The 17,624-nt window shown below is 42.9% G+C and overlaps 1 protein-coding gene across 3 annotated transcripts in view; it reads right to left on the bottom strand.

Annotated features, from left to right (window-relative positions):
* Positions 1–16,336, bottom strand: part of RSPH3 (radial spoke head 3) — a 53,246-nt gene extending 36,910 nt beyond the window's left edge. For all 3 annotated transcript variants that reach the window (XM_025294326.3, XR_006542257.2, XR_006542256.2), the window contains exons 1-6: positions 15,669–16,336; positions 13,121–13,208; positions 10,309–10,450; positions 6,398–6,543; positions 5,149–5,352; positions 576–738 (exon numbers count right to left, since the gene is read on the bottom strand). In XM_025294326.3, the coding sequence (XP_025150111.3) occupies positions 576–738; positions 5,149–5,352; positions 6,398–6,543; positions 10,309–10,450; positions 13,121–13,208; positions 15,669–16,336 (1,411 nt within the window). The remainder of the gene's footprint in view (positions 1–575; positions 739–5,148; positions 5,353–6,397; positions 6,544–10,308; positions 10,451–13,120; positions 13,209–15,668) is intronic.
* Positions 16,337–17,624: the final 1,288 nt, after the last annotated feature.

Raw genomic sequence — 17,624 nt, 5'->3', positions numbered from 1 at the left:
ACTTGTATAGTATCACTTTTGCTGTATAGTATTCTCTCTATGTGGTCTGGTCCATTACGTTTCTATGAAGTATAAATGGTATTTGCAAAATTATGAGGCCTTCCCTGGAGTCAAAGCCTTCAGAACTGACTTTATAGGCACTGCGTGAGATGAAAGGAGCTGGGGTTATGGGGGATATCCATATGGGGGATATCCGGTCCATATTTTTCTATTCTCCAATGGTGTTTCTCAGTAAACATTCTAAAATCTTTGTAACACACCTCTTATTAGAAACGGTACTTTCTTAAAACAACTATAATTGATTTTAAAATTTGGCCCAGAGATAGAAAGATTCCCTGATAGCTCAGTTGGGAAAGAATCTGCCTGCGAAGCAGGAGATCCTAGTTTGATTCCTGGGTAGGGAAGTTCCGCTGGAGAAGGGATAGGCTACCCACTCCAGTATTCTTGGGCTTCCTGTGTGGCTCAGCTGGTAAAGAAAGATTCCAATTCAAAATAAAAATGGGCACAACATGAACTCAAACCATTAGCAGGACGCTTATTGTAACAGTTAATCTAACAAAAGACCTCCAACAAACCTCTTTCAATGGGATCATAAAAGTAGCCACCATCCCGAAGGCTGTCAAAAACTGACGGGAGGAGGTCGGCCAGGTAACGCTGTGCAAACGCTCGGGCCGCGATCTTCTGCGAAGTCTCGTTATGCTTGTGAACCACCTGCCATTGCTGCTGCTTCCGACGTTCCTGCCCGAGGAAAACACCATCACAGGTGGCTATGCAGCTATTATGTCTTCCCCAGATCCCGATTCTCATGAGCAGGAGAATTTGTACTTATACTTGTATCCAAAAATGGACAGCAAGGTGTCTATGATCAGTTCATATTTTTCACTAAGATTTTAATGAATTTCAACAGCTAAGTAGGTACTGAATTTAGAGGAGATGATGCTTAAGGTAAAATTCATTTCCTGATCCATTTTCAAGTAAAGTAATTTCAGGATATACATGTCTGACTGAAATCAAAGAATAATAATAGTTATCTGTATTTTTAATTAGTATTATAAAGTATTGCTGATATGAAAATTATAGTTGCTTAGACATCTTTGATTAAAAAACTCGGGCCAATAAATTGTCTCATTTATAATGATTCTTTGAATTTGTAAAGTTCTGAAAATTATAAAACCTTTTTGTTGCTGTTGCTATTTATAGATCATATGAAATCTGTGAAGCTAATGAACTACCTTCTCTACTTCCATGCAGAAATGGGAACATTAACATATTTTCTAATTAGTCTACTTTCAAAGTTGAAGTAAATATAAATCTAGATGACTTGTATTCTTGGTTTTTTCATATTTCCTAATCAGATCAGATCAGATCAGTTGCTCAGTCGTGTCTGACTCTTTGCGACCCCATGAATCGCAGCACGCCAGGCCTCCCTGTCCATCACCAACTCCCGGAGTTCACTCAGACTCACGTCCATAGTTCACTCAGACTCACGTCCATCGAGTCAGTGATGCCATCCAGCCATCTCATCCTCTGTTGTCCCCTTCTCCTCCTGCCCCCAATCCCTCCCAGCATCAGAGTCTTTTCCAATGAGTCAACTCCGCATGAGGTGGCCAAAGTACTGGAGTTTTCAGCTTTAGCATCATTCCTTCCAAAGAAATCCCAGGGCTGATCTCCTTCACAACGGACTGGTTGGATCTCCTTGCAGTCCAAGGGACTCTCAAGAGTCTTCTCCAACACCACAGTTCAAAAGCATCAATTCTTCGGCACTCAGCTTTCTTCACAGTCCAACTCTCACATCGATATATGACCACAGGAAAAACCATAGCCTTGACTAGACAAACCTTTGTTGGCAAAGTAATGTCTCTGCTTTTGAATATGCTATCTAGGTTGGTCATAACTTTCCTTCCAAGGAATAAGCGTCTTTGAATTTCATGGCTGCAGTCACCATCTGCAGTGATTTTAGAACCCCCCAAAATAAAGTCTGACACTGTTTCCACTGTTTCCCCATCTATTTCCCATTAAGGGGTGTGACAGGATGCCATGATCATCGTTTTCTGAATGTTGAGCTTTAGGCCAACTTTTTCACTCTCCACTTTCACTTTCATCAAGAGGCTTTTGAGTTCCTCTTCACTTTCTGCCATAAGGGTGGTGTCATCTGCATATCTGAGGTTATTTATATTTCTCCCTGCAATCTTGATTCCAACTTGTGTTTCTCCCAGTCCAGAGTTTCTCATGATGTACTCTGCATATAAGTTAAATAAACAGGGTGACAATATACAGCCTTGACGAACTCCTTTTCCTATTTGGAACCAGTCTGTTGTTCCATGTCCAGTTCTAACTGTTGCTTCCTGACCTACATACAAATTTCTCAAGAGGCAGATCAGGTGGTCTGGTATTCCCATGTCTTTCAGAATTTTCCACAGTTTATTGTGATCCACACAGTCAAAGGCTTTGGCATTGTCGATAAAGCAGAAATAGATGTTTTTCTGGAACTCTCTTGCTTTTTCCATGATCCAGCGGATGTTGGCAATTTGATCTCTGGTTCCTCTGCCTTTTCTAAAACCAGCTTGAACATCAGGAAGGTCACGGTTCATGTATTGCTGAAGCCTGGCTTGGAGAATTTTGAGCATTACTTTACTAGCGTGTGAGATGAGTGCAATTGTGCGGTAGTTTGAGCATTCTTTGGCATTGCCTTTCTTTGGGGTTGGAATGAAAACTGACCTTTTCCAGTCCTGTGGCCACTGCTTAGTTTTCCAAATTTGCTGGCATATTGAGTGCAGCACTTCCACAGCATCATCTTTCAGGATTTGGAATAGCTCAACTGGAATTCCATCACCTCCACTAGCTTTGTTCGTAGTGATGCTTTCTAAGGCCCACTTGACTTCACATTCCAGGATGTCTGGCTCTAGGTTAGTGATCACACCATCGTGATTATCTGGGTCGGGAAGATCTTTTTTGTACAGTTCTTCTGTGCATTCTTGCCATCTCTTCTTAATATTTTCTGCTTCTGCTAGGTCCATACCATTTCTGTCCTTTATCGAGCTCATCTTTGCATGAAATGTTCCTTTGGTATCTCTGATTTTCTTGAAGAGATCCCTAGTCTTTCCCATTCTGTTGTTTTCCTCTATTTCTTTGCATTGATCACTGAAGAAGGCTTTCTTATCTCTTCTTGCTATTCTTTGGAACTCTGCATTCAGATGCTTATATCTTTCCTTTTCTCCTTTGCTTTTTGCTTCTCTTCTTTTCACAGCTATTTGTAAGTAAGACGGTAGGTGTTGCAAGAGGGAATCAGAGGGCAAACACACTGAAACCATACTCACAGAAAACTAGTCAATCTAATCACACTAGGACCACAGCCTTGTCTAACTCAATGAAACTAAGCCATGCCCGTGGGGCAACCCAAGACGGGCGGGTCATGGTGGAGAGATTTGACAGAATGTGGTCCATTGGAGAAGGGAATGGCAAACCACTTCAGTATTCTTGCCTTGAGAACCCCATGAACAGTATGAAAAGGCAAAATATTTCCTAATAGTAAATAATATATATTATAAAAAATGAAGAATACAAGTCATTCAGATTTATATTTGCTTAAACTTTGAAAATATTTCCTAATAGTAAGTAAGGGCTTCCCAGGTGGCTCAGTGGTAAAGAATCTAACTGATCGGCAGGAGACATGGGTTCAATTCCTGGGTCAGGAAGGTCCCCTGGAGGAGGAAATGGCAACCCACTCCAGTACTCTTGCCTGAGATATTCCATGGACAAAGGACCCTGACAGGCTGCAGTCCGAGTCAGACACGACTGAGCATGCACACACCACCAAACAGTAAATAAACAAATTTAACTATTCTTTGATAAAAACTTCACCAATTATTTCAACAAAGCTGATTTTGTTAGGATTCACCTTATACTTGTGAGCATACAATCGTGCATTTGCACAATCCTTATCAACAGACCCATGCTCTTTACAAAGTTACTCATTTTGGAGGAAAACTGAAAGTCCATCTGACTAGGTTTGGAGTAGAATGTTCTGACAACTCAGCTATTCGTGTGGGAAGGTAGACTCTGAGCCCTTTCAGGTGTTTGGCAACCCTTTATCATTTATCCACAGACTTGCCTGGTGGCTCAGATAGCGTCTGTCTACAATGCGGGAGACCTGGGTTTGATCCCTGGGTTGGGAAGATCCCCTAGAGAAGCAAACAGCAACCCACTCCAGTACTCTTGCCTGGAAAATCCCATGGATGGAGGATCCTGGTAGGCTACCGTCCATGGGGTCGCAAAGAGCCGGACAGGACTGAGCGACTTCACTTTCACTTTATCATTTATCCATCCAGTGTTTAACACAGGGTGAGTTATTGCCATCCCCAGACAGATTCTTATTAAACTGTACTGAGCCTAGTGCTTCCTAACCAGAGGTTTGTGGTGTATTTAATGATTGGATTCTACAACTTTTCTTATTAAAGGTTCTAAAAACCTTATAATCTGAAGAAATATTCTGTAAAGACTCAGATAGTAGGTGTATTTGTAAGGGTGTGGAGCAGAGCTAGCCACTGAGAAAAAGACCCAGAATTCTTTCCAGATCCTCTTTCTTACTCCCCATCTACCCAAATACACTCCACTTTTTCCTGCCACCTTTTCTGCCACTGATTTTTGGCAAACTGATGTTATTTCTTCTCCAGGACTCTTGATATTTAAGAGTGCCTTTCATTGGGACATATGTAATTTAAATTGTGACCTGTAGGAATTTTGGGGAACTCTATTTAGGTTGTTGGTGTTATTTAGTCCGACTCTTTGCAACCCCATAGACTGTAGCCTGCCAGGCCTCCTCTCTCCATGGGATTTCCCAGGGAAGAATATTGGAGCGGGCTGCCATTTCCTTCTCTAGGAGTAGAACCTCGGTTGCCTGCACTGGCAGGCAGATTCTTTACTGTTGAGCCACCTGGGAAGTCCATCTCTATTTAGATACATCTATGTAAACTGGAATTTTAAAAATGTAATTGTTCATGAAAGATCGGTGATCTATAGGAGAGACCTGAACAACAAACATGTCTTTTCTAACATGTTTGCCAAGACCTGTTAGCTCTACATGTGATTTTGAACATAATCTGTTAAGTAACCGAAATCTGTCTGAGAGGGAAAACGAAAATTCTCTACTTTTTCCTCCCGGTGTCGCCTCTCCTGCTCTTCAAGTCGCTGGACTTCAGCAAGCTCGACGTTGCGAAGCTCTTCATATGCGTACTGACTGGCCCGCAGGTTCGCCAACTCTTCTTCTTCCATCACTTCCAGAAGAGACTGCTCGATGGTCTTTCCCACCAAAACTTCTAACATTGGTTTAACTTCAAGATCAAAGTCAAAAAGCTTAAACATACAAAACAAATTTAAAATTTTAATCATGGACCAAAGGCTCAGTGAAAAAAATATCCATAAGAGCAGCAATAAATAACAGGATACTACTTGTTGAGGGTCTTCTGTGTGCCAGACAACGAGCTGGTACTTTACCGTTTCTAACCTTCTAAACAGCCCAAAAGGCACAGGGGCTCTTTACAGGCAAAAACTGATAAGAGTCAAAGTTATAAAAAGATCTATTCAATCATCAGAATGAACCTTCATTCTCAATGATTTTCCAATAAAACTCTAAACCCAAGGGAAATATCTTTGTCTTGTTCTCCATCTTTTCTGCTTGATTTTTATTGGTTGTTTTGATAACAGTTTGAAGAACAAAGGAACAAGAATAATGGATACTTTGGTGATTCATCTCTAGGATTTAGAGACAAATATAGTTTTCTGTATAGATTATGAAGACTAATTTTATTTCCTAATTCAATGACAATACTTTCAAATTCCTTTGCATTTTAAATCTCACTTAAGTCATTATGCACACTGCCTTCTCTTCTTCAGTTTCATAAACTGGCCTGTATTCATGTATTCCACACTGATATAAAAATTAATTATTTTAGGACTTTTTTCCTAACACAGAGAATTATCTTCATAAAACTTATATAATCAACAAGCAACTAGCAGTGGAACCTTTCATATCAGAGATACTATTTTTCCTCATTTGGTACAAATCTACCTTATGTTCATCCATTAAGCAAGTATGCAAACACACAAAAATTAAATATATAAATATTCTAAACACATTTCTAAAATTTTTTATTTCTGATCAGCAAAGAGGGAAAATCAGATCATGGCATTTAATTTTTTTTTTAAAGACTAAAAAGTAAAAGATCATGATATTTAAAAACATTTCTGGGTAGCTCAGGATAAAACCATATACCATTTGGAAGGAAATGCAGTAAGTATTTAGAATCTTCCTGACTGTGAAGTGGTTTGCACTTATGTTAAGGTTTTAATTAAACCTCACTGTTTATAAAGAAGACAGAAGTCTAATAATGTACTATACCTCTCCTTCTAGAATTTCGGTGGCCACATCTTTGCCAGTTTTGGCAGGAATAAAGAGTGGTGTTGGTGGTTTGTCCAAAAATGCATCTGTTTGGCACTCCATATCAACTTCTATTATGCGGTCAGCAATTTCTTCAAGGTATAATTCTAAGAGAACACCATATACATTGAGTTTGAAATTCTGGTCTTTTTCAAGAATTTGAAACTACAGCCCCTTCAAAACAGAAATGAATGGATCAGAACAGAAGTCTTGAAATAAAGGTGCTCAAATGTGGGGTTCAATCCACATAGTGTACTAAGCATTTTTATATATTTGGAAGACCACAGAGTCAGTCAGGCTAGAACATTTACTAAATGTTGAGAGATCACCGAGCTTTGTATTTGAAATGGGCTTCCCTTGTAGCTCAGCTGGTGAAGAACCTGCCTGCAATGCGGGAGACCTGGGCTCGATCCCTGGGTTGGAAAGATCCCCTGGAGAAGGGAAAGGCTACCCACTCCAGTATTCTGGCCTGGAAAATTCCATGGACAGCCCATGGGGTCGCAAAGAGTCAGACATGACTGAGCGACTTTAACTTTGTATTTGAAAACAGAACTAAAGAACGTGAACCTATAGATGTATATACGACACAAAACATAACATGGGATGGAAAGTTAACGAGCCAGCCATGTAACAAGTCTTAAGATAATCAATGTTCAAAGGTTTGAAAATTCCTGGACATGTAAAAAAACTACGTGCCGGGAGCCGGCATATTGCACATTGAGTGCATATTGCATATTGAGTGCAGCACTTTCCACAGCATCATCTTTCAGGATCTGGAATAGCTCAACTGGAATTCTATCACTGCTGGGAGCCAGTGTGAGGAGCTCCACCCATGACAAAGGTCATGAGGAAGGAGGCTCGGCATACGCAAAGGCGGGATCGAGCCTCAGGAGTCCCCCTGGAAATTCTCGAGCATCTACCCCCCAAACCAGAGTCTGCCTACTTTCTGCTTTGTCCTTTCACCTACACCTCTGACTTTACAGGGGGCTGTCCCCCACTACCTCTCTCTGAAAAAAAGAGTTAGCTTACAGCTCCAGTTAATAATTCCTGGGTGTGACAGTGTTTCAACCTACAAACTCCTTTGGAAATCCTCTAGCCTGCCTGAATGGGTTTTTCCGGCCACATGTGATTGTTCAGAGCCTCCCAACTGTGAGAGGCAGGAGATGTTCTAAACTGCCTAAACACAGATTCCTTTGAGTAGTTAAAAGATTGATTAGAAATTGTATTGGTGAAGGGTTTTTCACTTGTTGGGCCAATGTTTGCTGCTAAGTCTCCATACTCCTTACCTACTGTGTCCTTGGCAGTGTATTGATTGATATAATGGGTGTATAGAAATGTAAAATGCAGCTTTGTCCAATGCTTTTTGGAAGGCTGGTGCCTGACTTTGGAATAATCACCTTTAGAGAAAAATAAGTTTCTTAAAATGTTAACAGGCCTCCGGGCCAGAAGATGATGTCAATCACCTGAACTTTTGCATATGATAAGTTTGAAAGCCTGGCTTAGATTAGAACCAGGAACTGCTGTCCTTGCATGACTCCACCCCTTCCCCCATTATCCTCTATGCATAACTTAAGGTATAAAAACTACTTTGGAAAATAAAGTGCGGGCCTTGTTCACTGAAACTTGGTCTCCCCATGTAACCCTCTCTCCCAAATTCTAGCTGAGTCTCCATCTGGAGCGCGGAACCCACCATGCTTGCTAATTATGCCTGGGCTTCTAAGATCCGACCGGGGAGGCCTCAGTGTCTCCTCTCCTTCGGGAGAACGGAAGGACGCCTGCGGCCTACGTAAGTGGTGCAAACTTCTTGTCTTGAAGTTTTATTGGTCTCCCGCGTAAACCAAGCTGCTCAGCCTCTTTTCTCCACTGAATTTTCCTACTGAGCTATCCTCATTCTATTACTCTTTGTATCCTTAATTAACGTGTAATTAAGCAGTTGTTTCCTGACCCTCGCCTATGCCGTCTCTCCTTCGAATACCCTGGATCAGCTGGGGCTGGACCCTGGCAACTACGCATCACATCATTGTGTTATGGACGTTCTCTCTAGCCTACATATCATAAACAGATATAGGAAAACAAATTTCACCTTGGGAATAATTTACATGAGGCAAGGGCAGTATGGCATCATGCAAAGAACATGAGAACTGGAGTCAGCTGTTGAACATAGGACCTAGCGATTACATCCTCTTTGGGTCTTGGTTTCTTTATCTGCAAAAGGGATCATGGTTATCAGTCACCTACAGTCTGCATAATAATAAAGGAGACACAGGTAAAGGACCTGGTAACGTCTCTGAGACACAGGAAGTACTCAACAAAAAGTGGCTGCTATTCTATCACTTCATATTCTGACGGTATAAGTAAAGACTAAAATTTAGCTCTTACAGAATTACAACTATATTGGCTAATCACAGACATGTACTTATTCTAGACTTGGTCTCAAGGTAGGAAAAAGCTTGGAATGGTCCTCAACCTTTTGTCCTTACTATCCAGAAATATCTCTGGTGAATCCACTCACCATCTTGGCAGGGTGAATCTTAGGTAGTTACATTTTATGTCCAAGGAAAACATCAAGTATTGCTTGACGACCAAGAGTCTGTCAACAACACAGCTGGACCTTATGGGTCCAGGTAAACCCCCACAGCTGACAACAGTCAGATAAGTAGGAAAAGCCTGGCACTAGCCTAGGAACGGAGAAGGCAATGGCACCCCACTCCAGTACTTTTGCCTAGAAAATCCCATGGACGGAGGAGCCTGGGAGGCTGCAGTCCATGGGGTCGCTAAAGTCGGACATGACTGAGCGACTTCACTTTCACTTTTCATTTTCATGCATTGGAGAAGGAAATGGCAACCCATTCCAGTGTTCTTGCCTGGAGAATCCCAGGGACGGGGGAGCCTGGTGGGCGCTGTCTATGTGGGCGCTGTCTATGTGGGCGCACAGAGTCGGACACAACTGAAGTGACTTAGCAGCAGCAGCAGCAGCCTAGGAGAGCCTATGTGGCCCTGGGGAGGATGCAAGGGAATGGAGAACAAAAGGAGCTAGAAGAAGAGGCCATGGTGAGAGAGGTGGGGGACTCAGATCTAAACAGGTTTGTGCTGTGCTGTGCTTAGTCACTCAGTCGTGTCCGACTCTTTGCGACCCATGGACTGTAGCCTGCCAGGCTCCTCTGTCCATGGGAATTCTCCAGGCAGGAATACTGGAGTGGGTTGCCATGCCCTCCTCCAGGGGATCTTCCCAACCCAGGTATCAAACACAGGTCTCCTGCATTGCAGGTGGATTCTTTACAAACTGAGCCACCAGTGAAGCCCAAGAATACTGGAATGGGTAGCCTATCCCTTCTCCAGGGGAACTTCCGGATCCAGGAATCGAAGTGGAGTCTCCTGCTTTGCAGGCGGATTCTTTACCAGCTGAGCTACCCAGGAAGCCCCGGGATTAGTAAAGCTTGGACTAATAACCCACATTTTCAGATATGCAGTTTTCAGATATTCAGTAAATGGGTTTACTTCTCTCGAAAGACAGAATACCAAAATAAAACTATACTGCTCTCCACCTTCCACGAGTCCAAGAGTGATTCATCTTGGGCTATGAAAAGCAGGAAATACTCCCAGTTGGAGAACAGCATTTGTGAAAAGGGCTGAGAGAATTAATTTGGTCCTTATATTCTTTTTTAAAAAAATCGCCATGTCACATTTTCAGCCATACGCAATATAATAACAATATTCAGTCAATGAGTTTGTTTACTAAACGGACTTCTTCTACCACATGACAGGGAAATACTAGATGGCATAACAGATACATTAATATGAAAGTCAAACAAAATGAACTGACTCAGAAAACCATACACTCTCAGGAGCCACCAAGCCGTGGGCCCACATACCTGTCTGCACGTCCACATGTTTCCTGCCTTCCACGGGTTCGGGTGTACGTGGTCTGAGCTGTTCTTGGGCTCGTTTTCTGGCAAAAGCCCTCCTCCTAGCCTGCTGCTGTCTCTGAATCTCTACAGGATCAGGCTGCCCAGGCTGAATGACAGAAAAGGCTTATAAAATTTAGAAAATATTTCTCAAAGTGTATAGGAGTGCTGCTCCAAAGCAATTCCTGGGTGGCATAAAAGCATCTGTCATAGAATACTTCCTGCTTATCAGTGACTTGGTGATTAAAAATTTATCTGAAATTTGTCAGGCAATTACAAAGGTATCTGGTAAAACACATAAAAGTAACTTCAAAGTATGACTGTTAACCAGAATAAAATGGGTGCAGAATCCCAAATAATAAACTGTTTTTCCTCATTCAAGGATTTTTTTTACCATGAACTCCTCTGATGCCTAGTAAACTGAGGTAACCATTCAGTCACAATAGATTTTAATGTGTAGTTAAGAAATTGAAAACCACTTGAATTTTTTTTAGCCTAATTTCATGACAGAATTTCCATAAAAAATACATTAGCTCACAAAGAAAACAACTTTAGTCCGAACAAAGCCTGTTCAAGTACACAAACAACAGATGACTAAGGGATTAAAGGAGGCAAAGGGCAAAGGAGAAAAGGAAAGATATACCCATTGGAATGCAGAGTTCCAAAGAATAGCAAGGAGAGGTAAGAAAGCCTTCCTCGGTGATCAATGCAAAGAAATAGAGGAAAACAATAGAATGGGAAAGGCAGAGATCTCTTCAAGAAATTAGAGATACCAACAGAACATTTCATGCAAAGATGGGCACAATAAAGGACAGAAAAGGTATGGACCTAACAGAAGCAGAAGATATTCAGAAGAGGTGACAAGAATACACAGAAGAACTGTACAAAAAAGATTTTCATGACCCAGATAACCACAATGGTGTGATCACTCACCTAGAGCCAGACATCCTGGAATGCGAAGTCAAGTGGACCTTAGGAAGCATCACTACAATCAAAGCTAGTAGAGGTGATGGAATTCCAGTTGAGCTAATTCAAATCCTAAAAGATGATGGTGTGAAAGTGCTGCACTCAATATGCCAGGAAATTTGGAAAACTCAGCAGTGGCCACAGGACTGGAAAAGGTCAGTTTTCATTCCAATCCCAAAGAAAGGCAATGCCAAAGAATGTTCAAACTACTGCACAATTACACTCATCTCATGTTAGCAAATGCTCAAAACTCTCCAAGCCAGGCTTCAAAAGTACATGAACTGTGAACTTTCAGATGTTCAAGTTGGATTCAGAAAAGGCAGAGGAACCAGAGATCAAATTGCCAACATCCACTAGATCATCAAAAAAGCAAGAGAGTTCCAGAAAAACATCTACTTCTGCTTTATTGACTATGCCAAAGCCTTTGACTGTGTGGTTCACAACAAACTGTGGAAAATTGTGAAAGAGATGGGAATACCAGACCACCTGACCTGACTCCTGAGAAATCTGTATGCAGGTCAAGAAGCAACAGTTAGAACTGGACATGGAACAACAGACTGGTTCCAAAGTGGGAAAGGAGTTCATCAAAGTGGTATATTGTCACCCTGCTAATTTAATTTATATGCAAAGTACATCATGCGAAATGCCAGGCTGGATGAAGCACAAGCTGGAATCAAGATTGCCAGGAGAAATATCAACAACCTCGGATATGCAGATGACACCACCCTTATGGTAGAAAGTAAAGATGAACTAAAGAGCCTTTTGATGAAAGTGAAAGAGGAGAGTGAAAAAGTTTGCTTAAAACTCAACATTCAGAAAACTAAGATCATGGCATCCAGTCCCATCACTTCATGGCAAATAGATGGGGAAACAATGTAAACAGTGACAGACTTTACCTTTTTGGGCTCCAAAATCACTGCAGATGGTGACTGCAGCCATGAAATTAGAAGACACTTGCTCCTTGGAAGAAAAGGTATGACCAACCTAGACGGTATATTAAAAAGCAGAGACATTACTTTGCCAACAAAGGTCCATTTAGTCAAAGCTGTGGTTTTTCCAGTAGTCATGTGTATGGATGTGAGAGTTGGACTATAAAGAAAGCTGAGCGAAAAGAATTGATGCTTTTGAACTGTGGTGCTGGAGAAGACTCTTGAGAGTCCCAAGGAGATCCAACCAGTCAATCCTAAAGGAAATCAGTCCCTAATATTCACTGGAAGGGCTGATGCTGAAGCTCCAATACTTTGGCCACCTGATGCAAAGAACTGACTTATTGGAAAAGACCCTGATCATGGGAAAGATTGAAGGCGGGAGGAGAAGGGGACGACAGAGGATGAGATGGTTGGATGGCATCACCAACTGGATGGACATGAGCTTCAGCAAGTTCCAGCAGTTGGTGATGAAGAGGGAAGCCTGGCGTGGTGCAGTCCATGGGATTGCAATGAGTTGGACACGACTGAGTGACTGAACTGAACCAAACCATTTTTCAGTGCACAGTTCAGGGGCATTAAGTACATTCACGTTGTACAACCACTACCACCGTTCATCTCCAGAACTTTTTCATTCTGTGAAACTGAAACTCCGTACTCATTAAATAACACTTCTCTATTCCTCCATTCCCTGCCAACCACTATCTGGCTTATATTTTGCATACATTTTTTTCCCCTTTCATTTTTCTAGCAATCCATCCTTATTTTATTTCATAAATGTTTTAGTCTGTTTAACAGATTAGAAATTTAAAGACAGAAACAAAAATTGCTCCTTCCCCAAAGGTAGTCTGGAGTACTCTGTGTCAGACAATTCAAACTGTATTTACCAGTGGTACTGACTGCAGGGCGTACGTGTTGCCTCGGATCACCCTTCTGTCATACATTATGTTTCCGTAATGCACAGGTTCTTCAGGTCTGTAAAAAAGTAAACTCTAAATTATGAGTGTAATGGAGCATTGGTATCTAAAAGTCAACTTTTCATTTTCAAAAATTAAAGTATATTTGATTTACAATATGAGTTAGTTTCAGGTATACAGCAAAGGGTATCAATTATACATATATAATATATATTTTCAGATTCTTTTCCACTATAAGTTATTACAAGATACTGAAAATATCTGTGCTATATAGTAGGTCCTTGCTATCTATTTTATATATAGAAGTGTGTATCTGTTAACCTCAGATTTCTACTTTATTCCTCATCCCCTTTCTTCTTTGGTAACCATAAGTTACTATGTCTGTGAATCTATTTCCATTTTGTAAATAAATTCTATTACTTTTGTAGATTCCACATGGAAGTGATATCATATGATATTTGTCTTTGGGGCCAACTCATTTTTAATAGGATTTAGACTAAGGTGAAACTATTTTAAGAAAATAGATTTTTTTTTAGCACCGTTGATAAAGTAGGGAAGTTCCACAATTAGGTGAGAGAAGGAAGATGTTGAGAATTATGTATGCTACATTGTTATGAAGAAGACAAAGGCCGTGTAGATGTGTATCTGTATGTATATATTTGTATTCATACATGTGTACATAAACATGGGTGTATGGAGAAAAGTACCAAAGTATTCATTCAAAGTCATTAATGTGGTTTGGAGGCAGGAGAGGGACAGCAGGTTTGCAAGAGAAGGGGCTAGAGAATAAGGCTGTACTAAGAATACCCACAGGCATGAATGAGTACATATATTTAAAAATTAGATCTGTGTGTGCATGTATACAGAAAGAAATTTGGGGAAAAAAGGAATTAGAGTTTATAAAAAAGTGGAGGAGAAAAAAAGTAGAGGGAGCCAAGTACAGATTAATATGGAGAAGGAAATGGCAACCCACTCCAGTGTTCTTGCCTGGAGAATCCCAGGGACGGGGGAGCCTGGTGGGCTGCCGTCTATGGGGTCGCACAGAGTCGGACACGACTGAAGCGACTCAGCAGCAGCAGTAGCAGCAGTATGATTCCATTTCAGAAACAAAACCTTCCATATACACGTACATATGCTCCTCTTTGTGTGCACAAGCAAGAAGCTGTGGAAGAATAAGACTTAAGTTTGCTTACAACAGAGAAGCAGGAGTAGAGATGGGTGAGAGATAATTAACTTTGCCTTTATTACTCCTTATTTGTAATTTCCATTTGCTTCACAAGAATGTATTACTTTTATAAATTTGTAAACTGAAAAATCTAATAGACACATCTAAAAGAACTCCTCTCAAAGGCTTGATTCAGATTGCTTCAATATACCAATCAACTAATTCTCTAAAAAGAGAAATTGTTTCCAAGGAACCACCAATGATTCTTATTTCATCTCTTGGTCTGATTTAATAGGAAGGATTTGTAAGCAACCACTTCAAGGCACTAGGAACTATTTCTCCAAGGAGTCCCTTTTAAAACTGAATTTAAAACTTTTATAATTTAAATGTTCTTATTTTGGTTTTCTTAAAGTGATAGACATTTCTTATTAACAAATGTCTTTATTGTCAGAATAAGATAATTATGATTTTAGACTCTGCTTGAAATAAGCACCAAGAACTCATGTTCAGCCTTTAATTCAACAATCTGTGTTGAGTGCTAACTATCTGTCAGGTACATCTTTAGTGAATAAAAGTCATAAAGGGTCTTGCTTCCATGGAGCCTGCATTCTTGGAAAGTTCTGCTGATTCCAAAATTTGAAGCATACAGAAAGAACTTTAAGAGAACCATAATATTTAACACCCTTTCCAAATATGGATACCTGAATATTTGCAATACTGATGAAGTAAAAGTACAATTTGCAGTCCAACATGGAAGGAGAACCTGATTCCTGTGAAGAGATTTACGTGGCTCCTGTTATGGACACGCTATTGTGAGGTACACCTTTGTATCCCAGTTTCTTGTTATGCATAATACATATTATAAAACTAACTTCACAGCACTGGAGACTAGGTAAGAAAATGTATGTTGGTGCTCCTAGAAGGTGCCTGCTTGGCACACAGTCGGCCAATAACCACCTGTTGACTCAATAATAAGTCGTTTCCCTGCACATGTTATCAATCATGCCAGCATCATGATCACTAAAAAGTTAACTAATTCCCTTTATTGCTTCAGTCCTCCACAACACAGTAGAGTTTCTTGTGCCGCTGCTAAGTCGCTTCAGTTGTGTCCGACTCTGTGCAACCCCCTAGACGGCAGCCCACCAGCCTCCTCTGTCCTTGTGATCCTCCAGGCAGGAATACTGGAGTGGGTTGCCATTTCCTTCTCCAGTCGAGTTCCTTAGGGAGGGAATTTATTTCTCAGAGAGCAGGGAAGGGAAAGCAGCATAGGCAGGTTCTGCCAGGGCGAAAGGACCAAGATCCCGCGGCCCCAGGATGAGGAGAGACCCCACAGAGGCCGGTTTGCTCACTCACTGCTGCATCAGGTCGTCCCGGTAACGGCGGCGCTGGCAGGGCAGGGCCCGGGGCCGGCTGGTGTAGGTGTAGGTGGCCATGGCCGGGGAGGCGCGCTCAGCCAACGTGGAGGTCGCGCTCGGGGTCGGCCCGCTTCCCTTATGATGAAGCTTGGCTTCGAAGCAGGTGGGCACTAGAGTGTCGTGGGAGCCGGAGAGATGCACGTAGTGCCAAGGGCAGGGATTCCGTGATGCGAGGAGGGGCGGCAAGAAGGGAGGCGGGCGGGCCGGGAGATTGCCAGGGCAGGAAGTAGGAGCTACACAGGAACGGCTCTGGGCACCACCGAACCCTCCCGCGCCGGTTGCCCAGCAACCCAGCGTTCCGTCGAGGGGCGGAGCCTCGGGGCTGTCCCGGCTGGCGGGCTTCCGGGGAAGGTTGCCAGTGCGCCCGGGCACTTCCGGTTCTTGACTCGGCCCACCTGCGTCTTCCTGGTCAACGAGCCTGCGCATGAAGGAGGCGTGCCCGGCGGCCCCAGCAGAGGCCTGAGGAGGGCGGCGACGGTCCCCGGCCCCACTCTCGAGGGGCGCTCGGCGGGGCCTGGGTTGGCGCCGTTCACGCAGAGCCCACTCCTCAGGGACCGCCCTTGGCCGTTTCTCCCGCGCCTGCCGCCGCGCCTCTGATCGGGCCATCCACCTACGACCGCACACGCATGGCGCCCAGCCTCCTATCTCTTGTTACGTGCCAGGGCCGGGCCGGGGGACTTCCCCGTTGTCTCCGAGCACCGCCACCTCTCCCGCCCCAGGGTCCGCCTGCGTAGCTGGTCTGCCTTTTTCTGCTTTCCTTCCCTGCTTACCGCTCTGCTGCTAGTCCTTGGGCGTGGAGGGCCTCCCCACAGACATCTCCTTTTTGGTAAAGGGCCACTCCAGTACTCTTGCCTGGAAAATCCCATGGACAGAGGAGCCTGGTAGGCTGCAGTCCATGGGGTCGCTAAGAGTCGGGCACGACTGAGCGACTTCCCTTTCACTTTTCACCTTCATGTATTGGAGAAGGAAATGGCAACCCACTCCAGTGTTGTTGCCTGGAGAATCCCAGGGACAGAGGAGCCTAGTGGGCTGCCGTCTATGGGGTCACACAGAGTCGGACACGACTGAAGCGACTTAGCAGCAGCAGGGCGTCTTCTTGAGTCTTCTAGGGCCTCCTCTTGCCCTAAAAATGAAGCGTTAAGGGACGGGTCTGTCCTTAGAAACAGCAAATGCACTGGTTTTAGTGTTGGCGATGTGAAAGTACTGGGTTTGTGTAAGTGAAGCTTATGCTTCCCTGAGTGAACTGTGCTGTTGGAGAAGACTCTTGAGAGTCCCTTGGATTGCAGGGAGATCCAGCCAGTCCATCCTAAAGGAAATCAGTCCTGAATATTCATTGGAAGGACTGATGCTGAAGCTGAAACTCCAATACTTTGGCCACCTGATGCAAAGAACTGACTTATTTGAAAAGACCCTGATGCTGGGAAAGATTGAAGACAGGAGGAGAAGGGGAATGACAGAGGATGGGTTGGTCGGATGGCATCACCAATGCAACAATGGACATGAGTTTGAGTGAACTCTGGGAGTTGGTGATGTACAGGGAGGCCTGGCGTGCTGCAGTCCATGGGTCGCAAAGAGTCGGACATGACTGAGCGACTGAACTGAACTGAGTGATAACAGTTGTTTGCCTTTGCGTTTGCATTCAGTTAAGTAGTGTGTGGATTTAAATCTGAATTCTGCACTGTACTAGCCCCATAGCTTCTGGCGAAGTAATGTTTTTATGTTTCATATTGCAGATCTGCAAAAACAATCATTTAATGTCATTTCCTGAGATGCAGCCGATTGGGTGGAAGTTCTTGTGGGCATTTTTCATTCTGAAACGCTTGGAGTATCAAATGGACGTGTCACACTGCCGGTTTAGACGTGTGTCTGGAGTTCGGTGGAAAGGTTGGAGCTA

Source organism: Bubalus bubalis, chromosome 10 (genome assembly GCF_019923935.1).
Source record: "Bubalus bubalis isolate 160015118507 breed Murrah chromosome 10, NDDB_SH_1, whole genome shotgun sequence".
NCBI lineage: Eukaryota > Metazoa > Chordata > Mammalia > Artiodactyla > Bovidae > Bubalus > Bubalus bubalis.
Note: the sequence above shows the minus strand (reverse complement) of the source record. Positions and strands in the feature narration are given on the sequence as shown.